General features: G+C 36.7%; 6 protein-coding genes and 1 non-coding gene across 14 annotated transcripts; 3 read left to right on the top strand and 4 right to left on the bottom strand.

Moving 5' to 3' along the window:
- Window positions 1–48: 48 nt before the first annotated feature.
- On the bottom strand, window positions 49–3000 carry LOC105280950 (casein kinase II subunit beta). 3 transcript variants are annotated; one of them, XM_011341830.3, is made up of 5 exons: window positions 2907–3000; window positions 2291–2366; window positions 1776–1878; window positions 1249–1630; window positions 49–1049 (listed from the first exon to the last, which is right to left on the bottom strand). In XM_011341830.3, exons 2-5 carry the CDS (start codon window positions 2360–2362, stop codon window positions 941–943), a joined length of 666 nt encoding a protein of 221 aa, XP_011340132.1. In that variant the 5' UTR covers window positions 2363–2366; window positions 2907–3000; the 3' UTR covers window positions 49–940. The 3 variants fall into 3 exon arrangements, with proteins under 3 accessions (XP_011340132.1, XP_011340131.1, XP_011340133.1); XM_011341829.3 differs by lacking the exon at window positions 2907–3000 and adding an exon at window positions 2758–2869; XM_011341831.2 differs by lacking the exon at window positions 2907–3000 and adding an exon at window positions 2472–2687.
- An 896-nt stretch (window positions 3001–3896) lies between these two features.
- On the bottom strand, window positions 3897–3968 carry Trnad-guc. Its single transcript has one exon. It is a non-coding gene; the product is annotated as a tRNA-Asp (tRNA).
- A 213-nt stretch (window positions 3969–4181) lies between these two features.
- Window positions 4182–5451, bottom strand: LOC105280946 (stress response protein NST1). Its single transcript, XM_011341823.3, has 2 exons — window positions 5059–5451; window positions 4182–4861 (listed from the first exon to the last, which is right to left on the bottom strand). Exons 1-2 carry the CDS (start codon window positions 5277–5279, stop codon window positions 4246–4248), a joined length of 837 nt encoding a protein of 278 aa, XP_011340125.1. The 5' UTR covers window positions 5280–5451; the 3' UTR covers window positions 4182–4245.
- Window positions 5452–5540: 89 nt separating this feature from the next.
- Window positions 5541–7294, top strand: LOC105280947 (ubiquitin-like protein 5). Of its 2 annotated transcripts, XM_011341825.3 has the most exons (4): window positions 5611–5746; window positions 6113–6308; window positions 6389–6455; window positions 7091–7294. In XM_011341825.3, the coding sequence occupies exons 2-3, from the start codon at window positions 6131–6133 to the stop codon at window positions 6430–6432; spliced, it is 222 nt and encodes a 73-aa protein (XP_011340127.1). In that variant the 5' UTR covers window positions 5611–5746; window positions 6113–6130; the 3' UTR covers window positions 6433–6455; window positions 7091–7294. The 2 variants fall into 2 exon arrangements, with proteins under 2 accessions (XP_026825744.1, XP_011340127.1); XM_026969943.1 differs by having other exon boundaries at window positions 5541–5672; window positions 6389–7288.
- On the bottom strand, window positions 6511–12083 carry LOC105280948 (probable uridine-cytidine kinase). 3 transcript variants are annotated; one of them, XR_894210.3, is made up of 6 exons: window positions 11736–12083; window positions 11157–11413; window positions 10810–10955; window positions 10598–10744; window positions 9366–9552; window positions 7093–7159 (listed from the first exon to the last, which is right to left on the bottom strand). XR_894210.3 is itself a non-coding variant. In XM_011341827.3 (5 exons), the coding sequence occupies exons 1-5, from the start codon at window positions 11862–11864 to the stop codon at window positions 9425–9427; spliced, it is 807 nt and encodes a 268-aa protein (XP_011340129.1). In that variant the 5' UTR covers window positions 11865–12083; the 3' UTR covers window positions 6511–9424. The 3 variants fall into 3 exon arrangements, 2 of the variants coding, with proteins under 2 accessions (XP_011340129.1, XP_011340130.1); XM_011341827.3 differs by having other exon boundaries at window positions 6511–9552; XM_011341828.3 differs by lacking the exon at window positions 9366–9552 and having other exon boundaries at window positions 6710–7159; window positions 11736–12082.
- Window positions 12084–12245: 162 nt separating this feature from the next.
- On the top strand, window positions 12246–15056 carry LOC105287464 (delta-aminolevulinic acid dehydratase). 3 transcript variants are annotated; one of them, XM_026969942.1, is made up of 6 exons: window positions 12246–12342; window positions 12835–13059; window positions 13287–13434; window positions 13641–13860; window positions 13953–14185; window positions 14429–15056. In XM_026969942.1, exons 2-6 carry the CDS (start codon window positions 12932–12934, stop codon window positions 14714–14716), a joined length of 1017 nt encoding a protein of 338 aa, XP_026825743.1. In that variant the 5' UTR covers window positions 12246–12342; window positions 12835–12931; the 3' UTR covers window positions 14717–15056. The 3 variants fall into 3 exon arrangements, with proteins under 3 accessions (XP_026825743.1, XP_011351320.1, XP_011351321.1); XM_011353018.2 differs by having other exon boundaries at window positions 12247–12503; XM_011353019.2 differs by lacking the exon at window positions 12246–12342 and adding an exon at window positions 12498–12626.
- Window positions 15057–16334: 1278 nt separating this feature from the next.
- On the top strand, window positions 16335–21522 carry LOC105280944 (endoplasmic reticulum chaperone BiP). Its single transcript, XM_011341821.3, has 6 exons — window positions 16335–16475; window positions 17622–17769; window positions 17875–18295; window positions 18399–18764; window positions 18969–19372; window positions 19634–21522. Exons 2-6 carry the CDS (start codon window positions 17645–17647, stop codon window positions 20286–20288), a joined length of 1971 nt encoding a protein of 656 aa, XP_011340123.1. The 5' UTR covers window positions 16335–16475; window positions 17622–17644; the 3' UTR covers window positions 20289–21522.
- The last annotated feature ends 70 nt before the right edge of the window (window positions 21523–21592 follow it).

A 21592-nucleotide genomic window follows, 5' to 3' on the forward strand; every position in this document is an offset into this window, starting at 1 on the left:
AATATGAATGAACAGAAATCTAGCAATTATTTATTATACGTTGAAAAATTGGTATATATTGAATTTTATTTTCCAATCACGAATCTATTTCCTCGACGCTAATGTCCGTAAAACTGTCTTGAAAACTGTGATAGAAACGAATTTTTCACATCTTTTTTCTCTTTTCCAATACACAAAAAGCTATACAATCTTCGTCTTAAAATTGCTGCGTCTTGAATTCGCATTTATTAAATTTCTTATGCAATTACGTTTTAACAAATTGCTTCTGTCACAGTTTGCGCACAAACTACTCAACGATTAAATTAAGTTACACTTAATAGCTAATTCTTCTTTATACATTCCTTTTTGTCTTGAAAAAAAAACCCAATATAAACTGGTATTCCTCGCTTTTCAACTTTCCCAGGAAGTCCGCTCCTGCACGTTTAGGAACTACTTGGCAACGGATACGGTGACGCGACAACTTGCACAAAACAGAGATGTGTTCTATTTATAATAATCGTTTCTTCTCTTATTTATGGTCTAATAATTATCCTAAGCGTGTTTTTTTCCTTCCTTCTCTGCCTTCGTTCTTTAATGGGTAATGCCTGAAGTCTCTATATAAACATTCATCAATTTTTTCAAGAAATAATTATAAAAAACGAGATTATTATTATTATTACAATTTAAATTATCATAACAATGATTTACGGCAAAAAAGAAATTCTCGCCTTCTCTCTTCAAGAAATATCGGAAACCTGAATATTTCTAAAGACAACAGGACGACGAGCAGATATCAAGAGAGTTGCAAGGAATAGCTCGGTGAAATATGTCATCATTGCATGAAAATATGTTGAAATAGACATATAAAAAATAATATTTTCTTTAAATCTCGGGACACAAAATCAGGGATCGGGAATTGTAAATAATGAAAGGAAGTGTTCTAGGCTATGCGGAGATGACCTTAACGTTTCCCATTATTATAGTTGAGAGCCCGTAACGGTGCTTTGAATGTTGACGCAGATTGTTGCTGGATCTGATATGCTAAAGGATGAATTTTAAAGCCGTATAATCTGAAAAATAAAATTCGAATTTTTTATTTTCACATACATATGCAGAAAGTTAAATTTCAAATCAATTTAAGACTTATACCGTTATGTAATGAGATCATTCATTTCGTAAAAATCTTTTATAAAAATTTCATAAACGATTATACTATTTTGTATTTTTTTTTGTCGTTATTAAGAACATTAATATATGTCTGATATTTACCTAGGTACAAATTGATTTGCCGCACGTTTCGGTCTGTATTCCGGATGGACCATAAACAGCATGTGTGGAAATCCCGTCCCAAAGTATGCTCCATCGGTATGGTGATGTCTCGAGCTTTTCGGTGTATAAACATCCATACATTTGGGACAGTAGCTCTTAACCATTGCCTCACCAGGAACATCGCTGAGTCCTAACGGTAACATGGGCTGGGATTCGCAGTACACACGTGGGCAATGACCAAAATCACCTGCTTGGTACTTTTCTATCATCTGAGCAATGCCTCGATTGGTCAGTATGTAACGCGCGTGAATGAGACCATAAAGCATTTCTGCAGCTTGTTCAATCAAGTCTGACTGATTTGGATTATCATCTAAATCATCATCTAGCAAAGAAAATTTGATGTTACAATAATTATATTTAATATAACTTTTTTCTTAGCTTTCTTCATTTCTTTCTTATCTTTATGTTTAATGTATTCAATAACAGCGCAATTTGATTCATTATTATTTATTATTGAGACAACTCACCTGGTTCAAGATCAAGAATCATATCCAGAGCTTGACGATAATGTGGTACTTGTTCGTTCAGTCCAGTCAAATTAAACTTATCTTGAATGTAGTCTTCATCCACCTGTATAAATGATATAATATGAACAAGAACTACAGTTATATCATTATTTTATTATTTTAACCTCAGTCTTCTAAGTAAACACGTGTAAAGTAAAAAACTCATATATTTTTATCCTACAGCAATAAACAGAAAAATAATCTCACACTGTAGCATCCACGTGCATTCAACTGTGCATTGCATACAACTTAAGCCCAGTTCCACGACTTACTTTAACTCGTTAATGAAGGAATTTACACTGCGTCACGTGTAAAATTTCTAGAAAACAAACTCTCCTGTTGGATTGAATGTCGTACATCGGACGTAGTACGAATTCTTCATCAACGAGTTAAACTCCGATTAAAGTCGTGGAACTGCGCCTTATAACGAGTCCAGTGAAAAACGAACGTACACATTCTTGATTCAACAAACTTACCTCGCAGAAGAACTCGTTTCCGCGCAAGCCGCAAAACCATGAGATCCATGATACCTCCTCGGAGCTGCTCATTTTTCTGCGGCAGAAGAAATCGTGAGGTAAATCCCGTTATCGAGCGCAAGTCTCGACCGCGATGAATTACGACGAAGGGAAGGCGACAGTCGACAGAGAGGTTATGTACCCAAAGGGGCCAATTACTCGTTCGTTGGCTCGCTCGCTCGCGCAGTGCGCAATACACGCGTAATTGCGACGATTATCGGCGACGATTATCGATGCTTGGGTCGGGTAAATTCGGCCGGAGCGTCGCGAATGCCGAACCGACGGAGAAGAGACGGGGCTGGGAAAGCTGCGGCCAGACGGACGGACGGACGGACGAGAAACGGGGTAGCGCGGGGGTGTGTGCAATGGAGCTCGCTTTACTAGGCAAGATGCCCGACGAGTTATCCGTCCGGCGCGTTCACACCTACGTTTCCGTGGTCATTGCTGCTTCGTCAGCTGTATTTCGAGCACGATGAACAGCCCGACGCGGCCAGGAAGCGCATTACTCGTGAGAATTGCTGACGCGGAGCACAGCTACCCGACGAAAAACCAAAAATAAACAGTCCTCGCGGCTTACCTTTTGATGCTTTGATTAGCCACGCTTGCTCAACCGAATGGAGTATAGATGGCGCTGACGTTGCGCGCGCATCCTCGCCATCATCTTCGGTGCGTTCACGTTTAAAGCTGTATCCACAAACGATAAAGGTGCCGTTTCATGCAGCGAAATAATCGCCGCGAATGAAGGTCACGTGATCATTCGCTGTTCGCTGAAAAGTTTCAGCTTGTAGCGAATATTCGCAAGGAGCGAATATGTCTGCTCCAACTAAGAATGTCAACTTTGCAAATTGAGTTGCAGACATGCGTATGTAATTATTAAATCTCAAATCTTCTAAAACGAGTTTAGGTAGCACAGCATGAAAGAATCCATGCACTTTCCTTTCTTGAAAAGTGGGTGCTATCCAATATTTCTTTTTACAATATCTTTTTTTCCACTTTTTCTCAAATGTAAAAGTGTAGCTGCAACTGCAGCAGCTTTTCTTTTCTGTACAATATAATAATAATTTGCTTATTGTACATATTGTACATATGCAATAACCACTGCAGTTGATGGTTATACCAAGTCCAGTTTATAACCGAGTCGTCGTCCATTACAAAGATTTCAAGATTTTCCTACAAAGTAATAATTTAATCTATATTTGTTAAATATAATATTTAAAAGCATTTCAAAATAACTGTGTATAATATTTTCTTACTATTGTTGACATGCAACCATACAGATGTGACGCTCACAAACTATTCGTGGCGAATTATTCGCTACTCGCTAAAAATCATTCGCAGCGAAAAATTCGCTGCATGAAAAGGCACCTCAAATGTGATTCAAGGCGTATATATACCTAGACCAATCATTCCAACGCAATCGAATACCACCAATCATACATTTTCTGTAAAGGAATATGAGCAATATTTATTATATCCGACATTAAATTTAATGTTAATGTGATACAATCACTAATATTGTAATAAATAATATAATTCGTAGTATTAAAAAAAAATTAATAAAAATATTCTCCCCGACGGGGAATCGAACCCCGGTCTCCCGCGTGACAGGCGGGGATACTGACCACTATACTATCGAGGACTTCTTGCAAGCCTCTCAAAATATTCTAATAACACTTTACTATAAATAAATATCGATGAAAATAGCAAATATTTAATTTATTTTCTCGATAAAAGACAATAATTTCTATACAGTAGTACTTGAAAACACTACTATTAAAAAACTAAAAAATAGCAGGTACACATACATGTATCATATATGTATATAAAGCTGCTTATAAAAATAATAACAGACTTGCTGTAACAGTAGTTTTATTTATAAACCAATAAAACAAAAAAATTATCACTTATAAAAATAATCAAGGTTTATGTATCAGTTGTAACAATATCTCCAGAATCTCTTGTTTCTGTTTGGAAACAGCGATCCTTTGTCTTCTTTCTTCAATCTCCAATTCAAGTCTCGCTTCACGTTCCTTCCTTTCGATTTTAAATTTTTCTTCTTCCAGTTGGATTCTCCTCTCTTCCAGACAGAATTGTTTCTCTTGAAATTCTATCTCTTTTTTATGTCTCTCTTGCAAAAATTGTAACGTTGTCTTCTTTATCGCATCATGATGCACTTTATTTCTCATTGGTCCTCCCGTTCTTGATGGTGACGCATTTGGCGATCGCAGTGGACTTGCTGAAGTTAACGGAGTCGACGACGACGATGAAGATGATGAGGTTGGCGATGGTAATGCAATGGGTAAGAATGCTGAGGTCGGAATAGATGAAGACAAGGATGTCATCATTGGTTCCTCTATTATTACCTCCAAAGTATCAGAAATGTTCTCCAAGGTTAGGTCTCTTGCTTGTTCTAGTTCAAATTTGTGTGCATTGGAGCTGATACTTTTGCTAGAGCGCCTGAACTCTCTTTGTAGATCTTGCACTTGCTGTAGAAGTTGTTCTTTCTCATTGTATTGTTCCTCGGTTCCCGATCTGCAAATCAATAAGCATTTCACAGATGGATCATCTATCTAATATATATTCTAGTAATTGTACATGTGTGTGGCTTTAAAAACATACTACTAAAACAGCTGACAGCGTTATTCTGTTATGTCAATGCACTGAAGATGCATCACATCACTGATAGCTTATCATATAATTAATTGGAATAAAGCGACGAGAGTACATACTTCCTCAAGTGTGCACGGCCCTCTCGGGTCCAAATTTTTAGCAGATGATCAACATGTTCCTTGACACAGCGTAAACTGAAGTTCTTCTGCGTCGCATTTACGACTCGCTCGGCGACAGTTTTCCACCTGTCACTCTCCTCGTATGGGTTTTGCCTCGAGACCTCCCGTAAAAGTATCAAGTCATCGAGAATTGTGAAACGGAGCCGCTCCGGTTTTGCCATGAGACCTGATAACGCACACCCTCATGCGGATATCTTGCCGCGAGTGTTATCCGCGCAGTAGCATTTACCGTAGCGAAAAGCGTGAACGCTCTAATATCTTTCCCGTAATAACCTAATAACATAGCAGCACACACACATGCATAGCATTACATGAGAAGATCGAGATATTACAGATGTGCAATATATAGTTTTTTGACAGGACTAATCATGGCGGACTTTCGACAAAAATGTGCCCTGCGAATCATCTAGTGACCCTAGATGAAGTCCGAGATTACCCATACTCGGGAAAATCAAAAGCGTTTTTATCAACTGGGGATAATTACTAACGAGAACTACCGAGAACCGGTTTCCATTTCGGAAATAGGTTAGAATTGGAGAAGAGAGGTTAGAAAGGTATTACCGCCACTCAAAATCTGTTTTTCACGACAAATTGCGAAAAGTTTTAGAGAACGCAATTTTAATACGCAGTAAGTGCAAATATACTTTTCATTTAATTTTCAATTTGAATTGTGTCGAATTTTCAAGTGAATACGTCCAAAATGTGTTGGTACTCAGTTATTAATGTGCTCCAAAATAAACAAACTTTAATTTCAGAATGTAAATGATTGTGATAGCAAAGAAATAATTATTTTGTGTTGTCTTAATATATTGCACTTTCTTGACGTTTCTAACACAAGTATCTCGGATATAAATTGTTTATTAGACAGCGTATAGAGAATATAGCATATATTATAAATAAATAACAACACGGGCATATGTAGCTAAAAAGAATAAAATTGCCAGCAACTTTAACTACCAATAAATAGTGTCTTCCAAAACTATTAAAATTTTAGGTTCAGATACAATAAACAATGTTAGAAATAACATGCAATGATCGTCTTGGTAAAAAGGTTAGAGTGAAATGCAACCCAGATGATACCATTGGAGATTTGAAAAAGTTGATAGCTGCTCAGACCGGAACACACTGGGAGAAAATTGTGTTGAAAAAGTGGTACACCATTTTCAAAGATCACATCAAACTCCAAGATTGTATCCTTTACTATGATAACATAATGATCACGACACAGATTTACGAGTAATTAATAGTTTTCCTTAATATATTCTCTTAGATGAAATACATGACGGCATGAATTTAGAACTCTACTACCAATAATTCTATAAAATGATGCGTTACACGTAAGCTTTTTGTACGAGTCTTTATATTGTTAAGATGATAAAGTTATTCTGTACATTTTTTCCCTCTATTAGAAGTATACAAAAAAAGTATACGACATATATTCATTTTAACAATCTCTAATTGATGGTATAAATTACTAGAGCACATCAGTGCTCTTTGTACATACACAGGATGTAATCGAAAACTATGGCAAAGCTGGTACAGCATATTAGTCTCGTGTTAAAAGGATAAAAAAAGATTTAAGCAGACTATCCTACATTATTGGGCATGTATAAATTTATTTTGCTCTCAATCGCTGCTCCACAGCTTTGCTACATATTTTGATCATGTCCTGTATCTTCTATATGCGTATCTAAATCTAGAGGATTTTTCCTTTTTAATTAGTCAACAGTGTTCATTAAAATGTTATTGCAAAGTTTACTACAAGTGTCAGTAAAATATAACGTGACGAATCTCGAAATATTAATCTCAAACTCTCCTATATTTATATACTAGTAAAACGATACAAAATGTCGCAGATATCGAAATAAAGTGAACAAGATTAGATTCAGCAAAACATTCTAAACTTGCTAAGATTTCAAGGATTAATGCGGTCTCTTGATTAATCCGTCTATCCTGTTTACTGGACTTTCAGGTTCCACCATTTCCCTACCTCGGTTGCTTAAGAAGTCTCGTATGTGCTGCACTATCAGATCTATCGCCACTGTAACAAATCATCACGAAATGTCAGTGCGCAATCGCAAATTAGGGATACACGATACATTTGGGTATAATAAATTCCTTTATTTATGGCATATCGTTGTACACTTTAAAGTAATATAAAATTGATAAATATCTGGAATTTTAATTGTGGCTATTTTATGGATAACAAATCTAGTTATATTATGATTACGGAGTGCGGATTATTATGCATAAGACACTTGTGTTCATATATTGTTTTACCAGTACAGGAAAGTTTTTCTCTCTCTCTTCTCTTAACAATATGCGGAACATCCCAGAACTATCTCTATCACTTGTTCAGTTGATTACAGATATATAAGATGTAGACTTTAAAGAATTATCATCTTAAAATGCAAAACTAAATCCGGAACTAAAAGAAATAAAGAATCTCTTAAACTATATATAACAATTTCGATCCAAACAAATCAGAAATTAAACTGTGAATAATTTTGAAAAAGTAATTAAATAATTGTACAGGTTTCATTTTGAGCTTGTTATACATAGAATAAGAAAATTGTGCGCAAATCATATTGAATCACATTAAACTGCCATGAGAAATAAGATAAAGCAAATTGCCATGAGAATTACATTAAATAAAACTAGCTTTGGAACTTATCAGAGAAAGATTAATGCTAAGAGAAATCAACAATTGATTCTGCATACGTTGAAGTATCAGAATTGTGCACAGAATGTAATAAGTGAACGTTTAAGATATAAATAAACTTAAACTAGATACATTGCAATTTGAACAATTATGCTAATAGATACTTGCTACGTGTCTATAAAATATTATGTAAGAGTGCAAATGCAAAATATACTGGAGTGACCAGAAATCAAATAATATCTAACAGGTAATCTAAAGTATTTTGTATGTATGCACAACATACATCTCCATACATACACATAATATATATATATATATCACAGACAATTCACACATACGCATTATTCATAGGTACCTCCTGATACACAATACTTGAAATATTTGTAAAAACATTTGTGCTCCATAGGTAGTATAGTTATACGATGCTATATCAAATAATAGCTCTATATATTTCAATATAACAATGACTAAGAATTAAAATAAACTGAAACGAATTATACTTTATGAAATGGAATTCGTAATCTTTGAAAACAAGAAAATGCTTTTAAATCTTTTAATTCTGTTCTATTCCTTCTTGATATATTTCTTTTTAAAAAATTAATTTATTAAAAACTGCTTAATTTATTGAGTGATTTAAAAAACGAAGTTATTTCTATTCTACTTGTTTGTTGTATTCACATTTAAATGTATTATTACAGTGCAGAGATAATAAAAGAGTAATATAATAGAAGGAACGAAAGATATTAAAAAATATTACAATCAAATTCTCAATTCGGCAATGACGAATTTACTTTCATAAACTCGGCTTCTATTAATCCTTTTTAATTCACCTGTTATTCATTGAAACACTAAAACACAATTTCATGCATTTTATGACAGTTTAGAGTTACAGCTTTAATTCACACAACAATGTGTGTTCATTCAGGGTGAAACACGTATAAAAAGCGCCATAGTTTTCGTTATATAAGTGTGAGATACAATCTGAATATATAATGGTCATAAACATGTAATTGATGGAAAAACAATGTCCGTTTTTCTATCATATAAAATTCGTGTTATTACAAAAATATCGTGCTTAATTGCCATAATATATGGTATACGTTTTACGAATGAGTTTTGTGAACGTATCACAGGAGAAATGAGAATTTTATGTAAGCAACTACATATATAAAATGTTGAGAAATATTAAGAACGTCTATCTAAACATCTTATCATTAGATACCTAATTTTTCAAATATTTAGAAAATAGTCAATACAACACAACGAGTTCATTTTTATATCTAAGTTTTATATAGTAAGCTTTCTTGCATCATTTGATTGAACGCCAGACAGAATTTGTTTCAATATAATTATATATATAAAATTACATCGAAACAAATATATATGAATTCATAATAAATGTTCATCGTATTCATTTGTTTGTTACTTCTGTTATTCGTTCACAACTCATTGATTCGTTTTTGTTACCCAAATCGCTATCAATCGATGTTGATAATCTAGGTAAGTGCTGCGTTAAAAACGGACATTACTTATCCGTAAATATTATAAAAAGAGAATTGGAAAATGTCCTAGAATTCAGTTATACATAGGAGCGTGATGCAGAAAAAATGCAGTGCTTGATAGAGTGAGCTTATCATGCTTAAGTCATCTGCTGAGCGTGTCGGATGAGGCCGAAGTACGTCTATGCTGGAGGAATGGATGCTGCCCGGAGCTTTCGGCGTTTTTCAAACGCAAAATATCCCAGATGTGGTGCACTATTAGGTCTATTGCCACTGCGAACATACAACCAGACCATGTAGGTTTCCCATGTGAGGTACGTTCTTTCTCACTTAAGCTTTCGCTTATAATTTAAGTAGGTGTAGCTCTGACATCCACTACCACGGTATACCAGGCAGCACCCATAGGATATGTATAAGGTCAAGTAACTTAAATATATAAACAAGGACAAAACAAAAAGGCATTTAAATTATCCCATCAATTAATTATTAATAATAATGTATAAATTACTAATAATTAATTGCGACGTGCACTTAATTTTGTACATGTAGTACCTCTTTTAACAAATTATATCAATTATGTGATTATCGCATAATATAATTTTCCACATTTAAATAAATGCAGTACCAATTAAAAATATTTCAATGTTAGATACTCGTTATACTATGTTACTGTTAAAATGATATTTAAACCAAAATGATAAAAGCTTTCTTTGTGTTGGAATATGCCTGTTGAATATCATTATTGTTACTGATTACACAATTTATCTTAATCTTTGTTCATTATAGATACATGTTTGCAGATAAACAAAAGAAATAAAATAAATATTTTAACATCTTCAATCTTAAATACTTTTATAAATTTTTAAACTAAAATTGGAGTCTATAATATGGAAAAGAAGATAAATCTTTGTTATTTATTTGCATTATTCGTGTTTAAATCGTAAAAAATTACTTTTTTTTTAGTTATTATTGAATTATTTGTTTTTAGCATAATTTACTACTTTTCTTTCTTTTATATTTACTGTTTATGTGATTAAGAAAGGGAGAATAGTTCTGAGATGCTTTGCATAAATATATACATAAATGAATATTGTTGAAGAATATATCGTAACCAGTAATAATAATAATAATAAAACTGTACGTTCATGAAAGTTACATAGAGTTAAAATTCCAAGTTAATTTAGCAAAATGAAAATTAGAAAAAAATTAATCTTCGATTGATCAAAACCGTCATATTTTATAAATAAATGAAACCATGTTATAATAAAAAATGCTTTAAAAGCTAAAAAGTGTAATATACAATAATATATTATATTACCTGTATTATCAGCTCCTCTCGGTATTATAACATCCGCAAACTTTTTCGTTGGTAGGCAGAACTCCTCAAAAGCTGGTTTCACGAAATTCATATATTGATTCAGGACATAATCCAAATCTCTCCCACGTTCATTTATGTCTCTCGGTACTGAGGAAACAAAACAGAAAGGTAGAAATGTGTACTGATAAAGTTATATCATATAAAAACATTACCTCGTCTCGCAAGTCTAGTATCTGAATCCGTATCCACAAATAGTTTCATGTGAAACAAGTCCCGGATTTTGGGAAAATAGAATACCAGTATTCCTTCAAACAGCACCACATCCGCAGGATATATCGTGGTAACTTGGTCTTTCATCCTGATAAATAAATTCATAACTATCCTTTAATAATAAACTTATTATCGATCTTATATCAACATTAAAACTTGCTGCTATAGAAATATATTTGTTATCGTTGAAAGAACTATTAAAAAATGTTAGCTACACGTACAAGCTTTTTATTTTTATTAATAATTATAAATAGCTTCTGATTAGAAGCTTATTAAAGTGCGAACGTACAAACTGTTTGTTCTGTAGTCATAGGCTGGTATTTCACACTTGACGCCAGCAAGTATGTCCTGTAGTGTTTGCAAGATCAGATCATTATCGAATGCATCGGGATGATCAAAATTGTACTGTCCTTTCTCAGCCCTTATTTTTTCTGCAGCTGTTAGATCACGATAGAAGCTGTCCTGGGATATGCAAACTACTCGACGCTGCTGATGGTCCATATCAACTTGCCCCAGTTTTTCCATTATACGCTTGCACACCGTGGACTGGAAACACAAACAAGTTATCAGAACCACAAAATGATTGTAATTCTTGCTCCCAGAAGGGGAGTCTCATATTCCACGTAAACTTGCTGGCAACACCGAATGACATTTTTTGCATAGCGTCCACATTTGTGTCGAAATATCTGTCATTATATGATTATATGATATTAAATGTGTCATTCTACTTTTACAAAGTTAAAATTAAACTTTACCGCGCGAATTGGAGTTAACTCTTCATGCAGAAAAACACACGTTGCAAAGTGCGCATTATAATTGTAATTTGCAAATTAAATGCAATACATATATGATGTATACATATACACACCTTTCCACTTGCGGTGCCACCGGAAACTCCGATCAGAAAGGGAGTCTTGCACTCCACGCCGTTGAGCTTACCGTTAATGCCGAATGACATTTTTCGCGTGACACCCACGTTTGTCGGAATATCTGCCATTATTAAATATTTGAATAAACAATATAGTCGAAGAGGTAAAATCAAATTTTGTCCATTAATGCAGCAATGCTGAGACTCGAAAAATCGGCAAATTAATGGTAAATGTATTTAAAATTTCTCAAGACGCAAACACGTGCAATCAACAAAATTCAATTCACATTTCGTTGCACACCTCCCTGCAGTGCGGCTTCTCCCATGTGTGTGTACATACAAGCATGTAGGACTAGCCCTAAGAGCGTAAACTCACTAAACTCTTCAGACTGCACATTTCGCACATGCGCAATCAAATTGACCAATCACGTCTAACCCCGTATCAGACCAAGATTGCTTTGTTCTGATTGGTCAAATTCCAATTTCCAATTCGCAATCTCCAATAGTCAAAGATAAGAACGAACTATAAGTACTAACCTTTATGTCACCTGTGTCTCCTGCTGGAAATCTATGGATATGGATGGACCGCCGTTTTTAAATGCAAATTGTGAATAAATATTTTGTAATATCCGATATATTGTTTCTGCGATAAGAATCATCGTTGGACATTATCCAACGGGAGCAAAGTGTATCAATTCTATCATATCTCAGTGTGTTGAACCTTTCATATTTTAACCCCTATTACATCACACATCTGTTATATGCAAGGTAATTCCAAGCATGGAGTAACATTTTCAATATGTCATGCTTATCGTGCAATATTCTCACAAACGCAAGATCAGCTTGTTTCTATGCATTTCTTAATATTGTTTCATGTTAACTGCATTCACGGTATGTAATAATAATTTAGAATTTATGTTTAGTTATTTTTCACATAAATTTGCATTTTTGCAATTACAAAAAAAGGTGGCTGGATATTTGTACAGTATACTTAAAAGTGTAACTAATATTATGTTTATAACTTAAGTTTTTGTTTATAACTGAATCACTGATATTCACTTTATTCATTATAACATGCAATGTTTATGTCACAAAATAGGTTGATAAGATCAAGATTGATAAGCTACAAGTGGCTACAAGTAAGGAATTGCTGCGAGTACATCATAATACTGTGAGCAAAGAAAAATTGAGGGACAATGAAGGTGACAACAGTTCCAGCTAAACACACTCTTCACAGTGGAATTTTTCATCCTGTCTTAAGGCAGTGGCAGTCACCAAATGTAGAAATCACAGTTAACAATCTTATGTATCCCATATTCGTATCGTGAGTACAGAGTCTGATTGCTGTCCGATTCCTATTACAATTATGTAACATGCCTGACATACTATTATAATATTGTGTATATGTAATGAAATTTTTATAAGCATTAAAATAAGGAGCATAAATTGCTCTTAAAATAATGGTTATTAATGGAAATTAATACAGTATTTGTTATCTTTACTGTTCAATTTAATATTATATAAATCAAACTTTTGTGGACATTATTGTAGGGATGAAGAAAACGCTGAAGATGCTATTGGTAGCATGCCCGGTGTGTATCGTTATGGAATAAATCAGTTAGAAAAAATGTTGCAGCCTTTAGTTGCTAAAGGATTGCAGTCAGTCTTGTTATTTGGTGTATCACGACATCTCGAAAAGGTAATACTCGTAAAATATATGTAATAGTTCTCTAACTTACATAAAACTTAACTAACTTACATAACTTGGAAATGTACAAAAAAAATCTTTAGTTTTGTAACTCAATCATGTATCTCAAACGTTGCAGAGAAAGAGAGAGAGAGAGTTTAACACAATTTGATATTAATTAAATATTCTAATTGGTATTGATCAAACTTTAATTGTAGGATGAGATTGGAAGCAACGCCGACAGCGCGAGGAATCCTATCATTCGTGCTCTACCATTGCTACGAAGGAAGTTTCCTGATTTAGTAATAGCATGCGATGTCTGTTTGTGCCCATACACGGTGCATGGACATTGCGGTATACTCGACGATGACGGTAGCATTAATAACAAAGATAGTATTCGACGGATTGCTGAAGTTGCCGTGTCATACGCGAAAGCAGGTGAGGGATTGCACGTATTTTAAAACGATGCTTAAATATATTCGCATATTCCTTTCGTTTTATGAATATCTTTTATGATATATGTATTATAGGTGCGCAAATTGTTGCGCCATCCGACATGATGGACGGTAGGGTGAGCGCGATAAAACAGGGTTTAGCCGCAGCTGGCTACTCGAATAGAGTAGCTGTCTTGTCGTACGCTGTAAAATTTGCATCAGAACTCTACGGCCCTTTTCGGGACGCGTCGCAGTCTGCTCCAAAGTTCGGCGATCGCAAGTGTTATCAATTGCCTCCTGGCAGCAACGGATTGGCGGCCAGGGCTGCTGTAAGTTCCACTCCACTCGTTATTGAGAATACCTCATTTAATGTCGCAGAGCATTGCTATAATCGTACATAAGATGAACAAATGAGACTTTAAATCTCGTTTTGAGATATAATTATATTTAAATATGCGAAATTGCATCAAGCTCTCATTCTCTTTCACGCTCTTTTACCTTCTGTATCAAACGAATGAAATCGTGATATTTTCTAAATAAGTGTAATACATCAAGTCTCTCTCTTTGTTAAGGCAAGAGACGTAGAAGAGGGAGCAGACATGCTGATGGTGAAGCCAGGACTGCCTTACTTGGACGTAGTGCGACATACAAAGGATGCGCATCCGGAGTATCCTATATTCGTGTACCAAGTCTCGGGAGAGTATGCCATGCTGTATCACAGTGCGCAAAACGGCGCGATCCATTTGGAGAACGTGCTGAACGAGATATTGCTCTCCATGAGAAGAGCGGGTGCCGATTGTATCATAACGTATTTTACCCCATTGATTTTGGATATGTTACAACCGAAAAGTAAATTATAAGTATTACCCAAAATTAGGATAAACAAATTTGGGAATAATGCAATTGTATAATGTTTAATCGATATTCGATATACGCAGTTACAAACAGAAGAAAAAAAAGATTTTTTAAACGCGGAAATTGTACAAAATACTTGCAGAAATTGTTGACATGCATTATTGCAATTTTATGTTACTTATTGAATTATAAAATTATAAGTCAATTATTAATATAATTAGTTATAATTATATTTATATATATACAAGTTTTAAAAAATTGACTTCGCATATTTTGTGAAATTTTATTGTGTAATATTGTCTGTATTATTTGTCATAATAAATAATAAATCAAGCTATTTCGTAATCTGCACGTTATTTTTTACATGCGAACAGATTTACTTTTCTTTTGGAAAACGAAAAGAAATGACAATGTAACGTATTATGCGGCGCATAACAGTTGTTCCGCTTAACTCATTACCTCAAATGGAGCGAGTACCGTTAGGTGGAAAGGTGTCACGGTTTACGTACTCGCAAAACGCAATCGGAATGGAGTGAACGTTCCATTCGCGCTCATCCAGTTCCTAAAGCCGCATGTAACATTATATGACAAATTAAAAGAAAATTTCTGTTTTAAAGAATGTGTATAATGGTAAAAGTAAATTGCTTATATATGAATTACATAAATTTTAATAAAATATATATGTATTGGTGGATTCTCCAATAAAACTCCAATAAAGTGATAAAAATGAGCAATTTTTTAATTATTTATAATTGTGTTATTTATAGATATTAATAGAAAAATAAAAACACGTAATTCTATTAAGCCTTTACGAGGGGTTCCCTTTACGAGGGGAACCCTTTACGGGGTTCGCAATAATACATTCCACATCCCTGTAAATATGACGTAACATATGAACTACGATTGCATTGCATCCATTGTCGAACCTAGTTCGTTTCCTAACAAATTAAATCCGAATCTTTCTTTCTTTTATGACTAAAAGTAACCGTTAAATTAATTTTATTTGTTTGATTCGTTAGTTTTTGTTTATTCAAAGCATTTTTACGTTTATTTGTCAAGAAATTAACAATTATGTAAAAAGCTTTTGTTCCTCTTAGGAACCTCTTATGTTAAGCTTTTTGAATACAAACGATATACAACAAGCAATTATTGAAAATAATAATTATCTACAGTTAGGATATTACACACATGACATTTTATTTTAAAAATCCTTTCTACATAATTAAGCATAATTACTATATCTCCGGTTGTAAAATCCCGACTGTAAATTTTCAGATTTACCAATCTTTCTACACATAATCACCATCTTTCTATCCACAATATAATATCACCATTGAAGCGCCAATATTATTATTTGTCATGATCCTATCATAAACGAGAACGAGGGGTGCAATAATCATGTAGTTCCGCCCCTGGCGGACCCGCGAATCACCGGGGCGACATCCACGTGTTCCGCCCGTCGTATCTAATCAGCCGCTGACGAATCGTCGCGGCGGACGGGTATTCTGAAAGTAGGCAGTCATGACGTGGGCCAATACGCTGCAGCCAAATCTGTGCTTGGTGGCCAATCGCGGTGACCGCTGTCCGCCAGGCCGAACGCGTCCCGCCAATCGGCGCTGGCCACGACGTATCGGTCCCGTTAATATCCCGGCCCCCGAGTCCGATGCCGACAGCAGTCATCGTTGCACCGTTCGAGGAATTGGGAGTATTCGTTCGCGATCGGAGGAACGTTTATTGAGAAAATTGACGGCACGCATTCGCCTGGTAAGTGAACCTCGGTCCTCGAGTATCACGTTAATCCTCTCGCATCAAATCTGTTCGCGGCGGAAAGTACCGTTCCATCAGGCTACGGAGAATTCGTGCGGACCGGAATTCGATCACCCTCGTCAAACGGGAATTCTGTCTAATCGACGATGTCGAACGTCTCGTGTCATTTCGCTGTCGATTACAGCCGTCAGCTGCACCTGACGCGAACTGGCGACGGTCTCTCGTCATTGTCGCGCGTAATTTCGCTCGTTCGGCGATGAAAATAATCCAGATTGTTTTCTTACCTCTTTTTACGTGCGGAGATCGCGAGCCCTCTGCCACGTTGAACGGTGAGTCGCTCGATACATCTCGAAGCTCGTGGAAGTTTCCGCGTATCCGCAATCCGTACATGTATCACGAAAATGTTGGCTCGCCGAGTTTAATCGGCTTCAAGGTTGAAGTATGTTGAAAACTCGAAAGAGATGACGTGTTATCTATCTCGAAGAGCCCGAAATCCGGCCCGGCTGAGATCTACAAGCTGATACGTTGAACATTATTAATTCCTTGTTAATTCGTGGCTATTGCATCGAATAAGTTAACGGATATCGTGTAAGTTGAGGAACCTTTTGAAAATTAGGGATATAGTTTGCTTGGTAACAGATGTAGAGCACTAAATGCGTGAAGACAAAGTCTAAATATGGTTGATATGTGCCTAATGATATACGACAAACACAGATAATACGTAATTATATGAGACTTTTTCTAGCAGTTTTTTTCTAACAAGAGGCCACGCTTCCGTAAATTTATTATTATTGGACAAGTAAAAAAATTATGCGAAAAGTTATAGTTTATGAATAATTAATTTGATATCACATTCGGCCATTAATCATTAATATGTAAAAATTAGATATAATATTTAATAATTTCAATATCTAAAATGACAGAATGAGAAATTAATAAAGACAGCAAATCATTCTCAAAATCTTTTATAAATGTGTCACACTGATACCTATATTTTTATTAAATTATAAGAATTGTCAGTTTTATGTCAGTTTTGTTTCATATGTAAATTTATAACATACAAATAGAAAAATTCACATTTTATCTCATTTTTTTAAGAAGTAAATAAATAGGCTCTGTATTAATAATTACCTTAATTTATAGGTTAGTTTCATAGAAAACAGAAGATGAAGGGAGCCAAAGCTCTACTGATAGTGGGGCTGCTTGCAGCCGCCACGATTGCGAAGGAGGATAAGGAAAAGGAGGACATTGGTACGGTGATAGGAATTGATCTGGGTACAACATACTCCTGGTGAGTACGCATTGTCACGATGATCTACATTCTCCGAGACAGAATTCGATTCACAGTCCTTATGCACGAATAAATTATCTCGACGCTTCGTGTTCTGTCTCTCAGTGTCGGCGTTTACAAGAATGGCCGTGTGGAGATCATAGCCAACGATCAGGGTAACCGAATCACGCCGTCCTACGTGGCGTTTACCACTGACGGCGAGCGGCTGATTGGCGATGCCGCTAAGAACCAGCTCACGACGAATCCGGAGAACACCGTGTTCGACGCGAAACGACTGATCGGCCGCGAATGGATGGACCCCACCGTGCAGCACGATGTCAAATTCTTCCCGTTCTCCGTTATTGAGAAGAACAACAAGCCGCACATCAAGGTCGAGACTAATCAAGGAATGAAGGTCTTTGCACCCGAGGAGATCTCCGCTATGGTGCTGGGCAAGATGAAGGAAACCGCCGAGGCCTATCTGGGTAAGAAGGTCACCCATGCAGTAGTCACCGTGCCGGCGTACTTCAACGATGCGCAACGACAGGTAAGACGCAGGAGCTCTACGTTCCGTAAAATATTTTATCCTGATTGCATCGTATTCATAAGCGTGATAGTTTTGATGTTCGTAACTTCTCTTCTCGATGCAGGCGACTAAGGATGCCGGAACGATCTCTGGCCTGATCGTGATGAGAATCATCAACGAACCGACCGCTGCCGCGATCGCGTACGGTTTGGACAAGAAGGACGGCGAGAAGAACGTGCTGGTGTTTGACCTGGGCGGTGGCACCTTTGACGTCAGTCTGCTCACCATTGATAACGGTGTGTTTGAAGTCGTTGCTACTAACGGTGACACGCATCTGGGAGGTGAGGACTTCGACCAGCGTGTGATGGATCATTTCATCAAGCTGTACAAGAAGAAGAAGGGCAAGGATATCCGCAAGGACAACCGAGCTGTGCAGAAACTGCGTCGTGAAGTCGAAAAGGCGAAACGAGCGCTCAGCGCTAGCCATCAGGTGTGTGGATTATTTTTATGCTCGCTTAAGCCTTGTGTCCACGATGCTAAAAATCGATTCGAGATCTCGATCCGAGAAATGTGTGGCCAATCAACTTGTAGCTTTTATGGAAAAGCTTTTCGGAACCTTATTTATAATATTTTATAATTCCTCATCAATTCAGTGAATTCTCTTCGTTCTAATATATTTCCAATAATGTTACAGGTCAGAATCGAAATCGAATCGTTCTTCGAGGGCGAGGACTTCTCCGAGACGCTGACCCGTGCGAAATTCGAGGAGCTGAACATGGATCTCTTCCGCAGCACATTGAAGCCTGTGCAGAAAGTCTTGGAAGATTCCGACATGAGCAAAAAAGACGTGGACGAGATTGTCCTGGTTGGTGGTTCAACCAGGATCCCGAAGGTTCAGCAATTGGTCAAGGAGTTCTTCGGTGGCAAGGAACCGTCACGGGGTATTAATCCCGACGAGGCTGTTGCTTACGGTGCCGCTGTACAAGCCGGTGTACTGTCCGGAGAGCAAGATACTGATGCCATTGTACTTCTCGACGTTAATCCCCTCACCTTGGGAATCGAGACTGTTGGCGGTGTGATGACGAAACTTATTCCAAGGTAAATATACAATATTAAATACAGAATGTCCTGTATTAGACAGGAATCACTTAATAAATATAAGAAATGTGTTGTAATCTTTCAGATTAAGATCCATTTAAAATCATATATAATTATCTATGTTAAATATATCTTGTAAAATGTCACTTTTCATGAATTATCCAGTTTGATTTAGATTTGCAAACTTTTCTTCTGAGATATTGTTAAATTTGTGTACTCGCGATTATCCAATCAATCTAATTCTCTCATTTATTTCTACAGAAACACCGTTATTCCGACGAAAAAATCGCAGATCTTCTCCACGGCCTCCGACAGCCAGCACACCGTCACGATTCAAGTGTACGAGGGCGAGCGTCCGATGACCAAGGACAACCATTTGCTCGGCAAGTTTGATCTGACCGGCATTCCACCGGCGCCGCGCGGCATACCGCAGATCGAGGTCACCTTCGAAATCGATGCGAATGGTATCCTGCAAGTGTCGGCCGAGGATAAGGGCACCGGCAACCGCGAAAAGATCGTTATCACAAACGATCAGAACCGTCTGACGCCTGATGACATCGAACGGATGATCAAGGACGCGGAGAAGTTCGCTGACGACGACAAGAAGCTGAAGGAGCGCGTGGAGGCGCGCAACGACCTCGAGTCGTACGCGTACTCGCTCAAGAACCAGCTGGCCGACAAGGAGAAGCTCGGCTCGAAGGTGAGCGACGCGGACAAGACCACGATGGAGGAGGCGATCGAGGAGAAGATCAAGTGGCTGGAGGACAATCAGGACACCGAACCGGAGGAGTACAAAAAGCAAAAGAAGGAGCTCACCGACATCGTGCAGCCGATCATTGCGAAACTGTATCAGGGCGCGGGCGGCGGCGTTCCGCCCACCGGTGGTGACGAGGAAGATCTCAAGGACGAGCTTTAACTGCGAGCCAGCAATCCGCCCGTTTCGGCTCGCGGTACAGACTGATTACTCGCCTCCCCGAGCAAATACCTTATAGAAGTGTCACGTCGATGTATCACGAGAGGCTTAAGCGAAACTCAACACTCGCGGAGTCACGTTCGTGCCGTACATTTAACTGAGGGTGGCTTTTGAGGGTCTAAGTTTTACTTAGACAATATGTAGCGTTATATAAATATATACATTATCTGTAAATTTAAGACCTAGGTTAAGGAAAGTACTTGCAATTAAATGTACGGCGAGGACGTAAGTTTTCGTCGTTAAGTCTATGTATATTTGAGGAAAGTGCGAGGAAAGGCAAATCGAAAAGTTGGCAGGTTTTTCGAACACATTTCATAGTTGCGCTTAGAAGAGGATACGTTAGAGATATATATATATATATATATTCTGGTTAATATATATATGTATGTATAAATATATTATTAATTTTTTAATAGGTTCAGCGTTTTCTCGCATTTTCTTTAGCCACAAAAAGCTGTCTTATACAAGCCAGTCGCTCGGGCAATTAGGTGTGTGTCTGGAAAAAGCGTCCTGCGTTCGATTAAATCACGATAAGACGAGACCTTAACGAAACTAAGGTATTTCAGTGCAACAGATAGTTCATAAGTGATTCTTGAAACATTTACTTTCGTTTTATTCGTAATTTACTCGATTGCCGGGACTCGTCTGACAAATCTTGCATTAACACGTTGCCAATGTAGCAATCAATTGTAATCATCATCGGCTGTTCTACATCACGTTTGTCCAGGAGGAATGTGTCATCTCAACCCTCTTGATGAAAGAATCAGCTAACGAGACAGGTCAGGGAGGGATCTTTCCGACGCTCTTCTGGTTCCACCCTGTGACACACACACATAACACACATATATATATACACACACATATATATACACACACATAATTACCCTCTCCATTGCGTCGTTAATTTATTTTGAATTGTTTTATATGTTCCATTAAGTGTAATGATCGAATAATCGGTTAATTGCGCGGAGTAAAGCGTATTGAAGATTTGTTCGCGAGATATGCCCATGTACGACTGAAAGAGAATGAATGATGTGCGCAAGTATGCGTGGCCTTGTAACTCGTATACTGCCACACTGAGTTACATTTGTACTGTGTACAATGTAGCCGAGTTAACGTGTGTGACTGCTATATGTAACTGTATTCGCAAGAATAAAGATTTTTTCAGTAAATTGTACCTGCTGATTTTTGGAGGAATTTTTCCACGTTCCAGACAGCACAATTCTTCGATTTTCATACAACATCAA

The sequence above is a fragment of the Ooceraea biroi genome, chromosome 5 (genome assembly GCF_003672135.1).
Source record: "Ooceraea biroi isolate clonal line C1 chromosome 5, Obir_v5.4, whole genome shotgun sequence".
NCBI classification, from domain to species: Eukaryota; Metazoa; Arthropoda; class Insecta; order Hymenoptera; family Formicidae; genus Ooceraea; species Ooceraea biroi.